The sequence below is a fragment of the Theropithecus gelada genome, chromosome 6 (assembly GCF_003255815.1).
Source record: "Theropithecus gelada isolate Dixy chromosome 6, Tgel_1.0, whole genome shotgun sequence".
In the NCBI taxonomy this organism is placed as follows: domain Eukaryota; kingdom Metazoa; phylum Chordata; class Mammalia; order Primates; family Cercopithecidae; genus Theropithecus; species Theropithecus gelada.
This window is the reverse complement of record NC_037673.1, coordinates 142,863,331-142,876,398: the sequence shown is the minus strand read 5'-3', so window position 1 is coordinate 142,876,398 and position 13,068 is coordinate 142,863,331. Positions and strand designations below refer to the sequence as shown.

The 13,068-nt window shown below is 40.5% G+C and overlaps 1 protein-coding gene across 3 annotated transcripts in view; it reads right to left on the bottom strand.

Moving 5' to 3' along the window:
* The window catches only part of TCERG1 (transcription elongation regulator 1), a 64,296-nt gene extending 60,534 nt beyond the window's left edge, over window positions 1-3,762 (bottom strand). For 2 of the 3 annotated variants that reach the window (XM_025387993.1, XM_025387994.1), the window contains exon 1: window positions 3,473-3,570. In XM_025387993.1, the coding sequence (XP_025243778.1) occupies window positions 3,473-3,531 (59 nt within the window). In that variant the 5' untranslated portion in view covers window positions 3,532-3,570. Of the gene's footprint in view, window positions 1-3,472 lie in introns of all 3 variants that reach the window. The other variant, XM_025387992.1, reaches the window with a different exon arrangement.
* Between the last annotated feature and the right edge of the window lie 9,306 nt (window positions 3,763-13,068).

The window sequence follows — 13,068 nt, the reverse complement described above, 5'->3', positions numbered from 1 at the left end:
GTGAAACATTTAGAGTGGTACCTGGTACATAGTAAACTACTTCAACTATCATTACTTTCATTCCCCCACAAAACCTAGCAGTGTTTATCTGTAAAAGGCATTTCACTATTAATTTGGGATGGTTTTCAAAAGTCTGCCACTAAAATGGTGACAAAATTCACATAATTTCCTTTTTTGAATAGCCTAAAGTTGCCATTTTCTGATGTTAATTACGCACAGAACATGGGCTGGGCTCTTCATATCATACTGCTTCATCACAACCACCTCACCAGAACCTGCAGTGAGGATTAAATGAGCTAATAAAGTACTTGGAATAGTGCTTAGCACTTAGTGCTATCTAAGTTATTAGCTATTATTACTGTTTCTGTAACATTAGTACAGTAATAGTACTGGGAAGTGTTAAATAGTATTAATATTAGTAATGTTAGCTATTATTACTATAATTATTATCAGGCCCTGTATTACCTGGCCCACATTAACCTTTCCACAAATTCTAGTCTTTTCCTTTAAATATTTCAAGTTTATTACTTTGAAGCCTCTGCACCTGTTCTCTTTGCCTGGCATGTTCTTCCCCAGATTTTCACATAACTAGCTCCGTCTCATTATTCAGCCTCAAGTTTAAATGTCAGCTCAAACTGCTTTCCCACTTCTAGCCTCTCCAGGCCCTCTCAGGCTCATTATTCTCAATTTGAGTTTTCAATTATGATAAATGCTATGAAGAAATCTCCCATTTACTTCTGAATTATCTTTAGCCACTAGTATATAGTTCCCTTTAGTATACTGTTGCAACACATTAAAACACATTATTGTTTTAATAATGATAGTAAAGTTCCTATATACCAGTATGGTTACACAGACATTACCCATATTAACTCTTAATCCTCACTACAGCCCAATAAGGTAAGTTTGGCACCATTTTTACAGAGGAAATGACAGCACAGAAAAATAATTTTCTTAAGGCAGCTAGTCAGTGATAACACCAGAATATTCTTATTCTCATTTTATAGATAAGAAAATTTAGATTGCAAGTATCTTAAGTATTGATAGGTAAACAAAGGCCCTAGGGAAAGGATCTACACAAATGACTCTGAAAGTTACTTTAATGGCATTTGGAATGTCTATAAATTTTCCATCTATTGTGGTTTATATTCCTACCACTTACAACCTTTCTGAATAACAAAAGCCTACTTGCATGAATAAAAATAACAAAAATATTTCACAAGATCACAGAAATACAAACATAAGGTATTTTTCTATAACAGAAGTACTCTATCCAGATATGCAATCTCCCCAATGCTAAAGACAATACTTTAATTGGAGGGGCAAGAAATAAAAAGATGCTACTGACATATGAGGGGCAGATTCTATAAACTGTGATTGAGGAGACCTGAGGTTTAGTCCAGACCCTGCCAACTACCAGCGACCTTGTGTAAGTCACTTCACACTTACAGGCAGATTTAATCATCTGATGTGGTTGATTTCATTTACAATTTAGATGGCTCTTACTTAAGCTGGAAGCTCCTGCAGGACAAACGTCTTTTTTTGGTCTGGTTCAGGGAACTACTGCCAGCAACTGTCACGTAGTACACAATAAATGTTGGCCCAGTAAGTGAAGTATCTTTAAATCTCCTATCTTCATTTATTTACAACATAACTACAGAATATCTCATTTGTCAGGAGGTTATAACAGACACACCATGAAGTACATTCAGGATACAAATACAATGCAAAAATTAAGCCCCAACTTCTGCCATCAAAGAGGCCACATACACACCTAATTTCATAACAAATGCTAAAATAAAGATCTGTACAGTATGCTCTGCAAGCAAGTTCCAATCCAAGAGGCTACGGTATAAAATATTTGCAACAGGGCACATTCATTTGCAAATTAAAGCCCTATTCAAATCAGTTGTGCAACATTAATAAAGTCTAAACGGCTTTATTAATAAGGATGTTTTTAAAAGCTTTAGAAAGATACTTTCTAAAATGCAAAAGAATGTTCCCTAATAAATCCATCTGAAACTAGCTAAATAACCTCCCTTTAAGATCGAAATCAAGAATAAGCTTGGCATAGCTAATATTGGAAGATCCTGACAATTCACCTTGATCACTCATTAATACTGTATACATTAGGAGTTTAAAGGATTTCAGATGCGTCTCTGAAATAAGACAAAATTTAATTTCTGCCAAGGTAGGGATTTGTGTGTGTGGCCATGCAGAACCTGAAAGGCATTTTCCTCTTCTAAAACCTTGAATAACAATACCCATTTCCTTACACAATTTCATCTTAAGCTCTAGACAGTATCAAGAGTCCTCATAATCTACACTGCCCTTTTTCATTTTCAAATGTTGACAACAGCACAATTCAGAATAGGAGCTGAACATCCGAAATGCCATTTCTCCCATACAGAAAAAAAAAAAAAAGTACCATATACACATAAAGCATAATACATTACTCTTTTCCTCAAAAACCACTGACCAAAAGATTTCTCCAGGTCACTCTTATTTTACCAAATTTTAATTACAAATTCACAGGCATTGAGGTTCCAGGGGAAAAAAGGTCACTGCACTGGTCAGGGAAATGGCACGAGTAGTAGACAAATAGAATGCCAATCGGGATTGCAGGCTCTGAAACCTGACTGCCTGAGTTCAAGCCACTTCCTGGAGCCACAAATCCGCCTATGCAATCTTATTCTACTGACTCAACCTCCACGAGGCTGTTATCTCACCCGTAAGATGGGCGAGTAACAACTGAAGATGCCTCTGGTCTGTGGACTGCAAAATGTTAATAGCAACTACTCCAAAAGGTGGTCGTGAGGATTAAACGAGACAAACCTAAGTAAAGGGTTTACTGGCACACGGTAAGTGCCTAATAAGCGGTTGCTACTGTTGTTGTTACTCACTACTACAGAATAATAAGGAATAAAGGGATGAAAAAAGGAAGAAAAGCCACTAAAGTTAAGAAAGGCAAGCGATGAGGGGGATGAAATGAAAGGGCAAACGTGGGCAGCCCAAATGGCCGGGGAGGGCGTGGAGTAGGCTTAGCCAGAAGTGGCGAGCGGTACAAGGGAAGTAACTGCGAAGTGCAGGGACGTCGATGGGGAAAACCAGGCCCGCAGCGGAACGCGGCCGGGAGACAGACTGGTCGGCCGAGACGGAGGCGACACGCGGCTGAGGCGGGGCCCAAAGGCGGGAGCACCGGGCCCGGCCGGCTGGCCGCAGGCCGCGAGGGGCGGCGGAGCCCCAAGAAAGCACTAGGAAGCAGGCGAAGAACCCGCAGGAGGCCCTGGCCCAGCCCGGGCCCGGCTCTCATTCAAGCCACCTTCCCCTTCCCCCTTCTTAAGCCCCATGCGGTCCTGGCCCAGGGCGGCCGCGGCTCCGCTACCCACCGTCCGCCCCGGATCTCCACATGGCAGGTCTAGCCCCTGGGGCTCTCGTGAGCAGAGATGTGAGGGAGGACAGCGTCCCTTACCTGAGCTCCCCCGGGTTGAATCGCTCACCGTCGCCCCCGTCCCCGCCACGCTCCGCCATTACAGAGGGCCGCGTTCATCCACCCGCCGACCCAGCGTCCCTTATTGGCTAGAAAAATCGTCAATCCCCAACAAGAGAGGCGGAGATAGCAGAGGCCTGAGATGTGGTTGGTTAATATTTCCATCAATCTTCGAGATGGTGGCGGTACCTTCCTTGCTATTGGGCAAGGGGCCCGCCGACTTTGAAAGCGGTATGAAGACAGCCAGTTGATTGGTGGCTCGGGGGCTTTATGGGAAATGTGATTTTAGCAGTGAGGAACCGCCGGCGCCCTCTCGCGGTAGGCAGAACTAAGTCCTCCCACGTTCGGGTCGGCCTGCGGTAGCCACGTGTCTGTCGGCTTCCGGGAGAGCCAATTGTGGAGCCATATTGGCCAGTAGTAGCTCAGGCGGAGAGCATTTCCACTGGGCAAGCCAATCAAAATCGACCTGGGTCTTGCCTAAACCAATTGCACAGTTGCTGTGAAAAGCCGCTATTCCCTAGCTTTACAGTAGCAGGAGTCAAGTCACCACTCAGCTCTATATACATGTTATTAAATAATATATTATTAATTACAAGAATACCTCCCAAATTATACTAAATAGTTGCAAGCGAATAGGTGTTATAAGTTGCTGCATTAGGAAAGGTAAATTGGTGAAGACAAGCCTCTTTGCAGTTTACACCTTTACCATCTCTCACTCAATCTCAAAATGTGCTTGTCTGAAATTAGGACACCCAGAATACCAGACGATTCTGAATATTTATTTCGTTTTTCTAATTAACAAAAAAAAAAAAGTTTAGGATTTGGGGTTTCAAAGGTACAATGAAGATGAGCCCTTTTATTAAAGTCCTAAAATATTAAAATAATACTAATAGATAAATTTTACTTGGACCATGTAAGCATGTCCATGTCGCATGCTTACCATGTTTGCTAACCATGTAGCAAACCCGGATCTAAGTACGTCCCATACGTTAACTCTTTTAAGATTCAAAAATCACTAAGAGGTGGATAACATAGTCACTGTTTGTAGATGAGCTTGAGGCACAGAGAAGTTAAGTAGCTTGCCCAAGGTCACACATCTACTAAATAGCAGAGCCTGGTCTTAACCCCAGTCAGCGTAGTAGCAAAACACCACTCCTAAATACTGTGAGCCTAAATAATTGGATACACATAAAAACGTGTGCACAAATGTTCACAGCAGCAATATTCATAATAGCCAAAAAGTATTGTAATAACCCAATGACCATCAGCTGATGAATGGTTAAGAAACATGGTATAACTGTACAATGAAATATTGTTCGGACATAAAAAGCCACATACAAAAAGGCCACCTGTTGTATGATTACATTTACATGAAATGTGATGAAATTACATTGCATTTCAGGCAAATCCATACAGACAGAAAGTAGAATAGTGGTTTCCAGGAGGTAGAGGGGAGTGAGGAATTGGAAGTGACTGCTAATGGATATGGAATTTATTTTTCAATGATAAAAATGTTCTGGAATTAGCACTAATGGTTGCACAACTTTGTGAATATACTAAAACCCATTGAATTCTATACTATTTATTTGCTTATTTTGAGAGGGAGTGTCACTCTGTCACCCAGGCTGGAGTGCAATGGCATGATATCGGCTCACTGCAGCCTCTGCCTCCTAGGCTCAAGCTATCCTCACACTTCTGCCTCCCAAGGAGCTGGGACCACAGGCCTCTGCCACCACATCCAGCTAATTTTTTATATTTTTGGTAAAGATGGGGTTTTGCCATGTTGGCCAGACTGGTCTTGAACTCCTGAGCTCAAGTGATCTGCCCACTTTGGCCTCCCAAAGTGCTGGGATTAAAGGTCTGAACCACTGCACACAGCCAAATTGTATACTTTAAAAGGTGAATTTTACTGTATGTGAATTATATTTTAATTTAAAAACACCATCTACACTGAATTCCAGTTAAATATTCAAAATCAATTAAATATGATAAATTGTGATAAAGGCTTCACACAATTCTGAGCATGAGTAATTGGAGAAAGAGAGGATGGTGAAAATTTTGTTAAAGATGTGACATTTGAGGTTGGGTGCAGTGCCTCAGGCCTGTAATCCCAGCACTTTGGGAGGCCAAGGAGGGAGGACTGCTTGAGTTCAGGAGTTTGAAACCAGCCTGAGCAAAATGGGGAGACCTCATCACTACAAAAATCAAAAATATTAGCCAGGCATTGTGGTGCATGACTGTGGTCCCAGCTACTTGACAGGCAGAGGTGGGAGGGCCACTTGAGCCCAGCAGGTGGAGGCTACTGTGAGCTATAATTGCAGCACTGCACTCCAGCCTGGGATGCAGAATGAGACACCATCTTAAAAAAGGAAAAAAAAAAAAAAGTGTGACATTTGAACAAACTATAGTTTGACCAGAAGTTGGGGGTTAGATCCCTTTTTCAACATTAGCTTGTATCCCCAAGTTCTGGTCAATTATTCTGAAAATAATACTGGTATAGATGGCTTATTACAAACTAATCCCTACCAAAAAAAAAAAAAATTCAAAATGGATACCTTATAGAAAGTAAGTCACTAGCATATATAAGAGATGAAAACAGGCTAGGTGCAGTGGCTCACACCTGTAATCCCAGCACTTTGGGAAGCTGAGGCGGGTGGATCACCTGAGGATTTCGAGACCAGCCTGGCCAACATAGCAAAACCACGTCTCTACTAAAAAAATACAAAAATTAGCCAGGCATGGTGGCACACACCTGTAGTCCCAGCTACTTGGGAAGTTGAGGCAGAATCGCTTAAACCTAGGAGGCAGAGGTTGCAGTGAGCCGAGATCTCACCATTGCACTCCAGCCTGGGTGACAGAAGGATACTTCATCTCAAATTTAAAAAAAAAAAAAAAAAATGAAAACAAACTCAGTCTGAAGTCAGTCTGAAGAAACTCCTTGCAGGTATTAAAATTTTATTATCTGATAGTTTTTATTATGTTATTTTAATCTACTTTAAGATATTTATATTATAGTATAATCTTTTAAATAGATTAAGTATATACATATGTATATCTATCACATGTATATGATAATCATATGTGTACATTTATTTCATTATTTCATTGCTATAGTGTATCCCCATAAATATGTCCTTGAAATTCAGGTAGTTTGAGCTCAATTGTTATATACAACATATTGCAAATATCTGACTTGAACTATGTCTATACAGCTTTTCTAGAGTGAACCATTTTATTGAATCAGAATGAAAAAGGAATTGAAGAGATTCAGTGCATCTTTTAAGAGACCAAATGGACTTTCCTGTAGTCAAAGCTTGATAACTATTAGGATACTGACAATGTACACAACTATACAGAACAGAATAGCAAATACCACCCTTGTTCAATTGATAACCATTGAATTATAGACCCCCCAAAATTAGCTTATCAAGATGAAATGAAAAGACAATGTTGGCTTCAGACAAATTAATTCATCAGGGCTTAAGTCCTGCTGTGAAGACACTCATCAGAATTGGCTCTTGAGAACTGGTTCCAATGCAGACTGAGGCTTTAAGAAAATAACTGCCATTTTTGAGTACCTATCTTAAATTCATAGGAAGTACATTACATACACTATATCCAATCCCTTCGGCAAGGTGGATGTATTGTCCCCAATTTACAAATGGGGAAACTGAGGCTCAGATAGATGATAGGACTGATGCAAGGTGACATTCAGATACCTGAAAAGAGGGGAAGCTAGAATTCAACCAACTACATGTGTGTCTAACACCAAAGCCAGTTAGAGACCACTAAATCCTGCGTCTCACCCAAATCACAATGTATAATTTCTAGACTGTAAATGCTTTAAAAAGACTGTTTTCCTGGCTGAAGCCCCAGTTCCTAATAACACACTTATTAACCCATAAACTGTGCAGCTGTGTTATTCCTGACTGGAAATATTGGTCTTTGAAATATTGAAAGAGATCTCAGAAATAGAGAATCCCAGGCTGGGTGCATCTGCTAGCTCCCTCACAGGCAGTAGGGCTAGCAGTTGCTAATGAGCTTTGGGGTAAATTAGATCAGGATTCTAGTCCTGGCTCTATCAACTACTGGCCGTATAATCTTGGGGAAGTCACTTCTCACAGCTTCGACCTTTTTATTTGGAAAACAAAGAGTTGCCCTGAGATTTCATAAGTAAACTATTTACTATGGCATAGGCAGCAACTAAAAATCATCAATAAGTAACATTTGTTTCCATAGTTTCTATAGGGCTGCTATGGTCTGGATATTTATGTCCCCCCCAAATTCCTATGTTGAAATTTTTACCCACAAGGTGATTGTATTAGGATGCGAGGCCTTTGGGAGGTGACTAGGTCATGGGGGCAGAACCCTATGAATGTGACTAGCATGCTTGTAAAAGAGGCCCAGGAGTGACCTCTCGCCCTCTTCTGCCACATGAGGTTAGAGTGAGAAGGTCGTCTGAGGAAGCTAGTTCTCACCTGGCACCAAATCTGCTGGCACCTTGGCCTTGGACTCCCCAGTCTCTAGAATGTGACAAATAAATCTCTATTGTTTATGAACCACTCAGTCTATGGTATTTTGTTACAGCAGCCAGAATGGACTACAAAAGGACATTTTGCTAGCTAGTGCTTTACCGAGAAGGTCAAAATCAAGGTAGGGTCTACCTTTTTGCATATATGTAAGTGAAGACAATGAGATAGCCAAGAAACTAGGACTAAATGAACAATATTACTCCATGAATAGGAAGTGTCATGCTAAATCAACATACAGGATTATAGCAGAAAATAATAATAGTAGCTTACATTTCCTGAGCTTGTAGTATGCTCAGCATGTTACATAAACGTCTCATTTAATAAGTAATATTTATCAATCATTTCCTACATGCAAGGCACCGTTTTAAGCACTTTAAATGTACTAACACATTTGAAACTTTACAAAAACCCTATGAGGTAAGCATTGCTATTATTTCTATTTTACAGATAACAAAGGCACAGAGAGATTAAGTAATGCATCCTGAGTCACATAGCCAGTGAATGACACAATTGGAATTCAAACCTAGGCCTCCAGGCTACAGAGTCCACATTCATAACCAATCTGCTGTACTCCCAATCAGCAATTAGACCATAAAGTCTCCCCTGGCTTCTGCCATTCTGTATGGATGTCTGTGGGCAGCAGGTAATACTTCTCCAGATGACATCTGCATTGCATCTACCTTCGAACTGTCACTTCATCAGCCTGTAACTTACTTACGGAATTCAGAACAAGTTCTAACCTCTCATCCCCTAATCTCCATTGGATCTAGGATGTAAGAAAACTCAGAAAATGTTGTTATATGTTCAGCTATTAAGTAGTATCAGCATATAGGCTGCTTGGATGGGGCTGAGAATTCCTGAACTGAAGTAAATAATTGCATCTTTGTGAGTATATTGAGTCAGTAATATGCAAGTGTTAATATCATTCTATTCACCTTTTTTTTTTTAATCTATAGAGGTCAAATGATCTACTCAATCATGGTGCAGAAATCTATTCTAGTCATGACAATGTTTTGGTTGTAAGGAAAAGAAGCCAAATGAGCATGAGGGAAATTAATATTGGTGAGAAAACAAAACTAATCAATTCTGTGGACAAGAGGTCTAGTTGCCATGACCTTTATAGGGGCTGGAAAGCTTTGAGGACCTACAGCGTTTCCCACTCTCTTCCTTTCCTTCTCAGGGGCCACATGCCTTCTGCTGTCTGGTTATCTTTGCCTGTTTGCTCTAGTCTCCTCTTTCTGTAAACTCACTTTCTCCTCTCACTCATCCTATTCAATGCGGATGTAAAGGCAGCATCTGACTCACCTCCCAGTCTAGTGTCCACACATCACTGCCAAATCTCTGGATATCTATAGGTAAGAAGTCTTCCAAGAAGAAATCTAACTGGTCATTGGGTAGCCAGTGTATTAACTGGTGTTGATTTGTATGGCCATCCTTGTGCCAATTTTGTGTAATCAGAGTAAGGCCCAGAGCAGTGCTGACCTTTTCAGAGTCTGAGTTGAGAAAGGCGATGCCATCTGTTTTCCATACCCAGCCCAGATGATGCAGCGCTTCTCCCAGATTAGCTTCCACTCTTGCTCCCTCTACTCTCTTCTCTGCAAAACACACAATTAAGCTTCTAAAACAGCCTCTGCTTAAATCCTTTCCATGGCTTCTTATTCCCAATAGGAAAAGAACAGACTTTTGACATGGTCTTTGTAGCCCTATATCATGCCCATCACTACAACTTCATCTTTCCTTATTGCCTTCTAAGTTCTAGTCAAATTTGGTTTCTTTCCATTTTTGAAAGACACTCATGCTTCTTACCTTAAATACTTATCTCACGGGTTTTTCTCTCTGCCTATAATGTTCTTCTTGCCCTCTTTCACCCTAATAACTATTTCCTATCTGTATTAGTTACCTATTGCTGCATAACAAATTATCTCAAAACTTAGCAGTTTAAAGCAACAAAACATTACTTCACAGCTTCCACGGGTCAGGAATCCAAGCACATTCTAAGTGCCTCTGGCTCAAGACCTCTCATGAGGTTGCAGTCAGATTGCCAGCCGAGATCGAAGACTCACCTGATGTTGAAGGATCTTCTTCCAAGTTCACTCACCTGGTTTTTAATGCATGGAAGTTCCTCATAGGTTGCTAGACAGAAGACATGCCACACATGGGCCTGTCCATAGAACAGATCACAACATGACAGTGTCCTTCTCCCAGCACGAGCAATCTACGAAAGACAGAGAATGCTCAGGATGGAAGCCACAGACTTGTAACCTTTTGTAAGGTTCAATATTTCAATAATTTTGGGAGTGAATTTCCATCACTTCTGCCCATATCCATTCATTAGAAGCAAGGTGTGGCCGGGTGCAGTGGCTCACGCCTGTAATCCCAGCACTTTGGGAGGCCGAGACGGGTGGATCACCTGAAGTAGGAGCAAGACCAGCCTGGCCGACATGGTGAAAACCCATCTCTACTAAAAATACAAAAATTAGCCAGGCATGGTGGTGCATGCCTGTAGTCCCAGCAGAGAGCCGGGATTGCACGACTGCGCTCCAGAGTGAGACTCTGTCTCAATTTAAAAAAAAAAAAAGGAGGGGGGGGGAAGAAGAAACAAGTTGAAAAGTGTAGACCACACTCAAGGAGGGGCTGAATATCAGGAGGTGGGATCACTGGGGGCTGCCTTACCTATGACACTGTCTTTCAGGTGTAAGTTTATGAAATGTTTTATATATTTTATCTTTTATCTTATTGCTTTTCCTGCCAACTCCCTTTATTATAGTTAATGCTGAAGGCGTTTTTATTTTATTTTATTTTATTTCATGCTTTTTTGTGTGTGTGGTTTTTTTTTTTTTTCAGTTTAGTTTCATGTTTTCGTTTTCCTTTTTGTTTTTGTTTTTAGAGCCAGCGTTTTGCGTTGTTGCCCAGGCTGGTCCCAAACTCCTGGGCTCAAGAGATCCTCCCACCTTGGCCTCACAAAATGTTGAGATTACAAGCATGATCCTCTACACCCAGCCCTGAAGTATTTTAAAGTAAATTATAGACATCATAATATTCCACCCCTAATATTTGGAATGCATCTGTTTTTTTAACGCCCAGTTTTCTACATAGCAAAAATTATATTTTCACACCTAACATAATTAACCATAATAGCAAATCCATATTCAAATTTCCTCACCTGTCCCCAAGATGTCCTTCCAGCTGGTTTGGCCAAATACGTATCGAATTCATAACCAAGCAGTATATCTGGCTGCTATGCCTCTTAAGACACTTTTAACCTAGAACAATTCCTTTTATCATGATATGGACTTGCTGAAGACCAGGCCTGTCTCCCCTCTGGATCTGTCTGATTGCTTCCTCCAATCCTTGTGTTTAGATAGATCTGAATATTTGACCAGATTTAAATTGAACATTTTTATCAAGGGAACTTCATAGGTAATGCTGTATATTCCAGTTTCAATCACAACAGGAGACACATCTGGTTGTCCCATCCTAAGTGATGGTAAGATTAACACTGAGTTAAAGGTGATGACAGCTCAATTCTATTATAATCAGAATATTATCTGCATGATACTTACTTTGGCTTCATATATATATTGGTACCCTGTCAACAGGGTGAGCCTATCACTTATAATCCAAACTGCCACATTTGACATTAAAAGGGGCACTATTAATAATTACACTTGGACAATAGTTATAAACTAGGACCATCTCTGGCAAAATGAGATGAATGGTCAACGTACCTGTCAACCATTAACCTAACGATTTAATGATTTTATCCTTTCCTGAATCAATACTTTCCTTACGGATGGCAAACTAATGATTTTTCCAATTATATATTACCTTCCACATTTGCTCACTGACAGTCTTCTGTAAATTAGAGATTTCCTTCAACAACAGAGGCTATTTAGTTACCTGAAAATAGTTTCTGTTTTAAAAGTGAATAAATGCTTAATTCTTTTTCTTTACTTACCAACTTTCAAAATAAAAAGATTGAGGCCAAGGCAGGTGGATCACCTGAGGTTGGGAGTTCAACCAGCCCGGCACACATAGTGAAACCCTGTCTCTACTAAAATTAAAACTAAAAAAGAAATCAGTATCATCAGTGATAGTGTACACCCCTGACATGATGTGGTGAGAAGGCCACTTCACCTCTATGGTATTCTTCTCCAAGATCCACAACCTCAGTCTAAAAGCTGTGGAAATATTAAACAAATCTGAATTGAGGGACGTTCTACACAACACCTGATCAACACTCTTCAAAAGCGTCAAGATCATGAAAGACAGATAAAGAGTGAGAAACAGTCACAGTTTGAGGCAACAAAGGAGGCATGATGACTAAAATGTACTGTGGTGTCCTGGATTGCATCCTGGAACAGAAAAGGGGCACTGGTGGGGAAAACTGAGGAAATCCAAATAAAGTTTGTTGTTTAGTTAATATTGTAAGGGCCAGGCTCACACTGGTAATCACAGCACTTTGGGAGTCTGAGGTGGGAGGATTGCCCGAGCCCAGGAGTTCAAGACCAGCCTGGGCAACACAGCGAGACCCTAACTCTATTAAAATATAATATAATATAATATAAATGTATATATACACAAAACCTTTGTGGTTTGATCAATGAACCATGATTATATAATATGTTAATGTTGCACAGTGGTTCATGCCTGTAATCCCAGCACTTTGGGAAGCCAAGACAGGTGGATCACTTGAGGTCAGGAGTTCAAGGCCAGCCTGACCAACACGGTGAAACCTCATCTCTACTAAAAAAGTACAAAATTAGCCAGTGGTGGTGGTGCACACCTGTAATCCCAGCTACTTGGGAGGCTGAGGCAAGAGAATCGCTTGAACCCAGGAGGCGGAGGTTGCAGTGAGCCAAGATTGTGCCATTGCACTCCAGCCTGGGCAACAAGAGTGAAACTGTTTCAGAAAATAAAAATGAAAATAAATATGTTAATGTTAAGGGAAGCTGAATGTGGACTATGTCTGTACTAACTTTGCAACTCTTCTATAAATCCAAAATTCTTTCAAAATAAAAGGTTTATTTTTTTAAATTTTTGGTT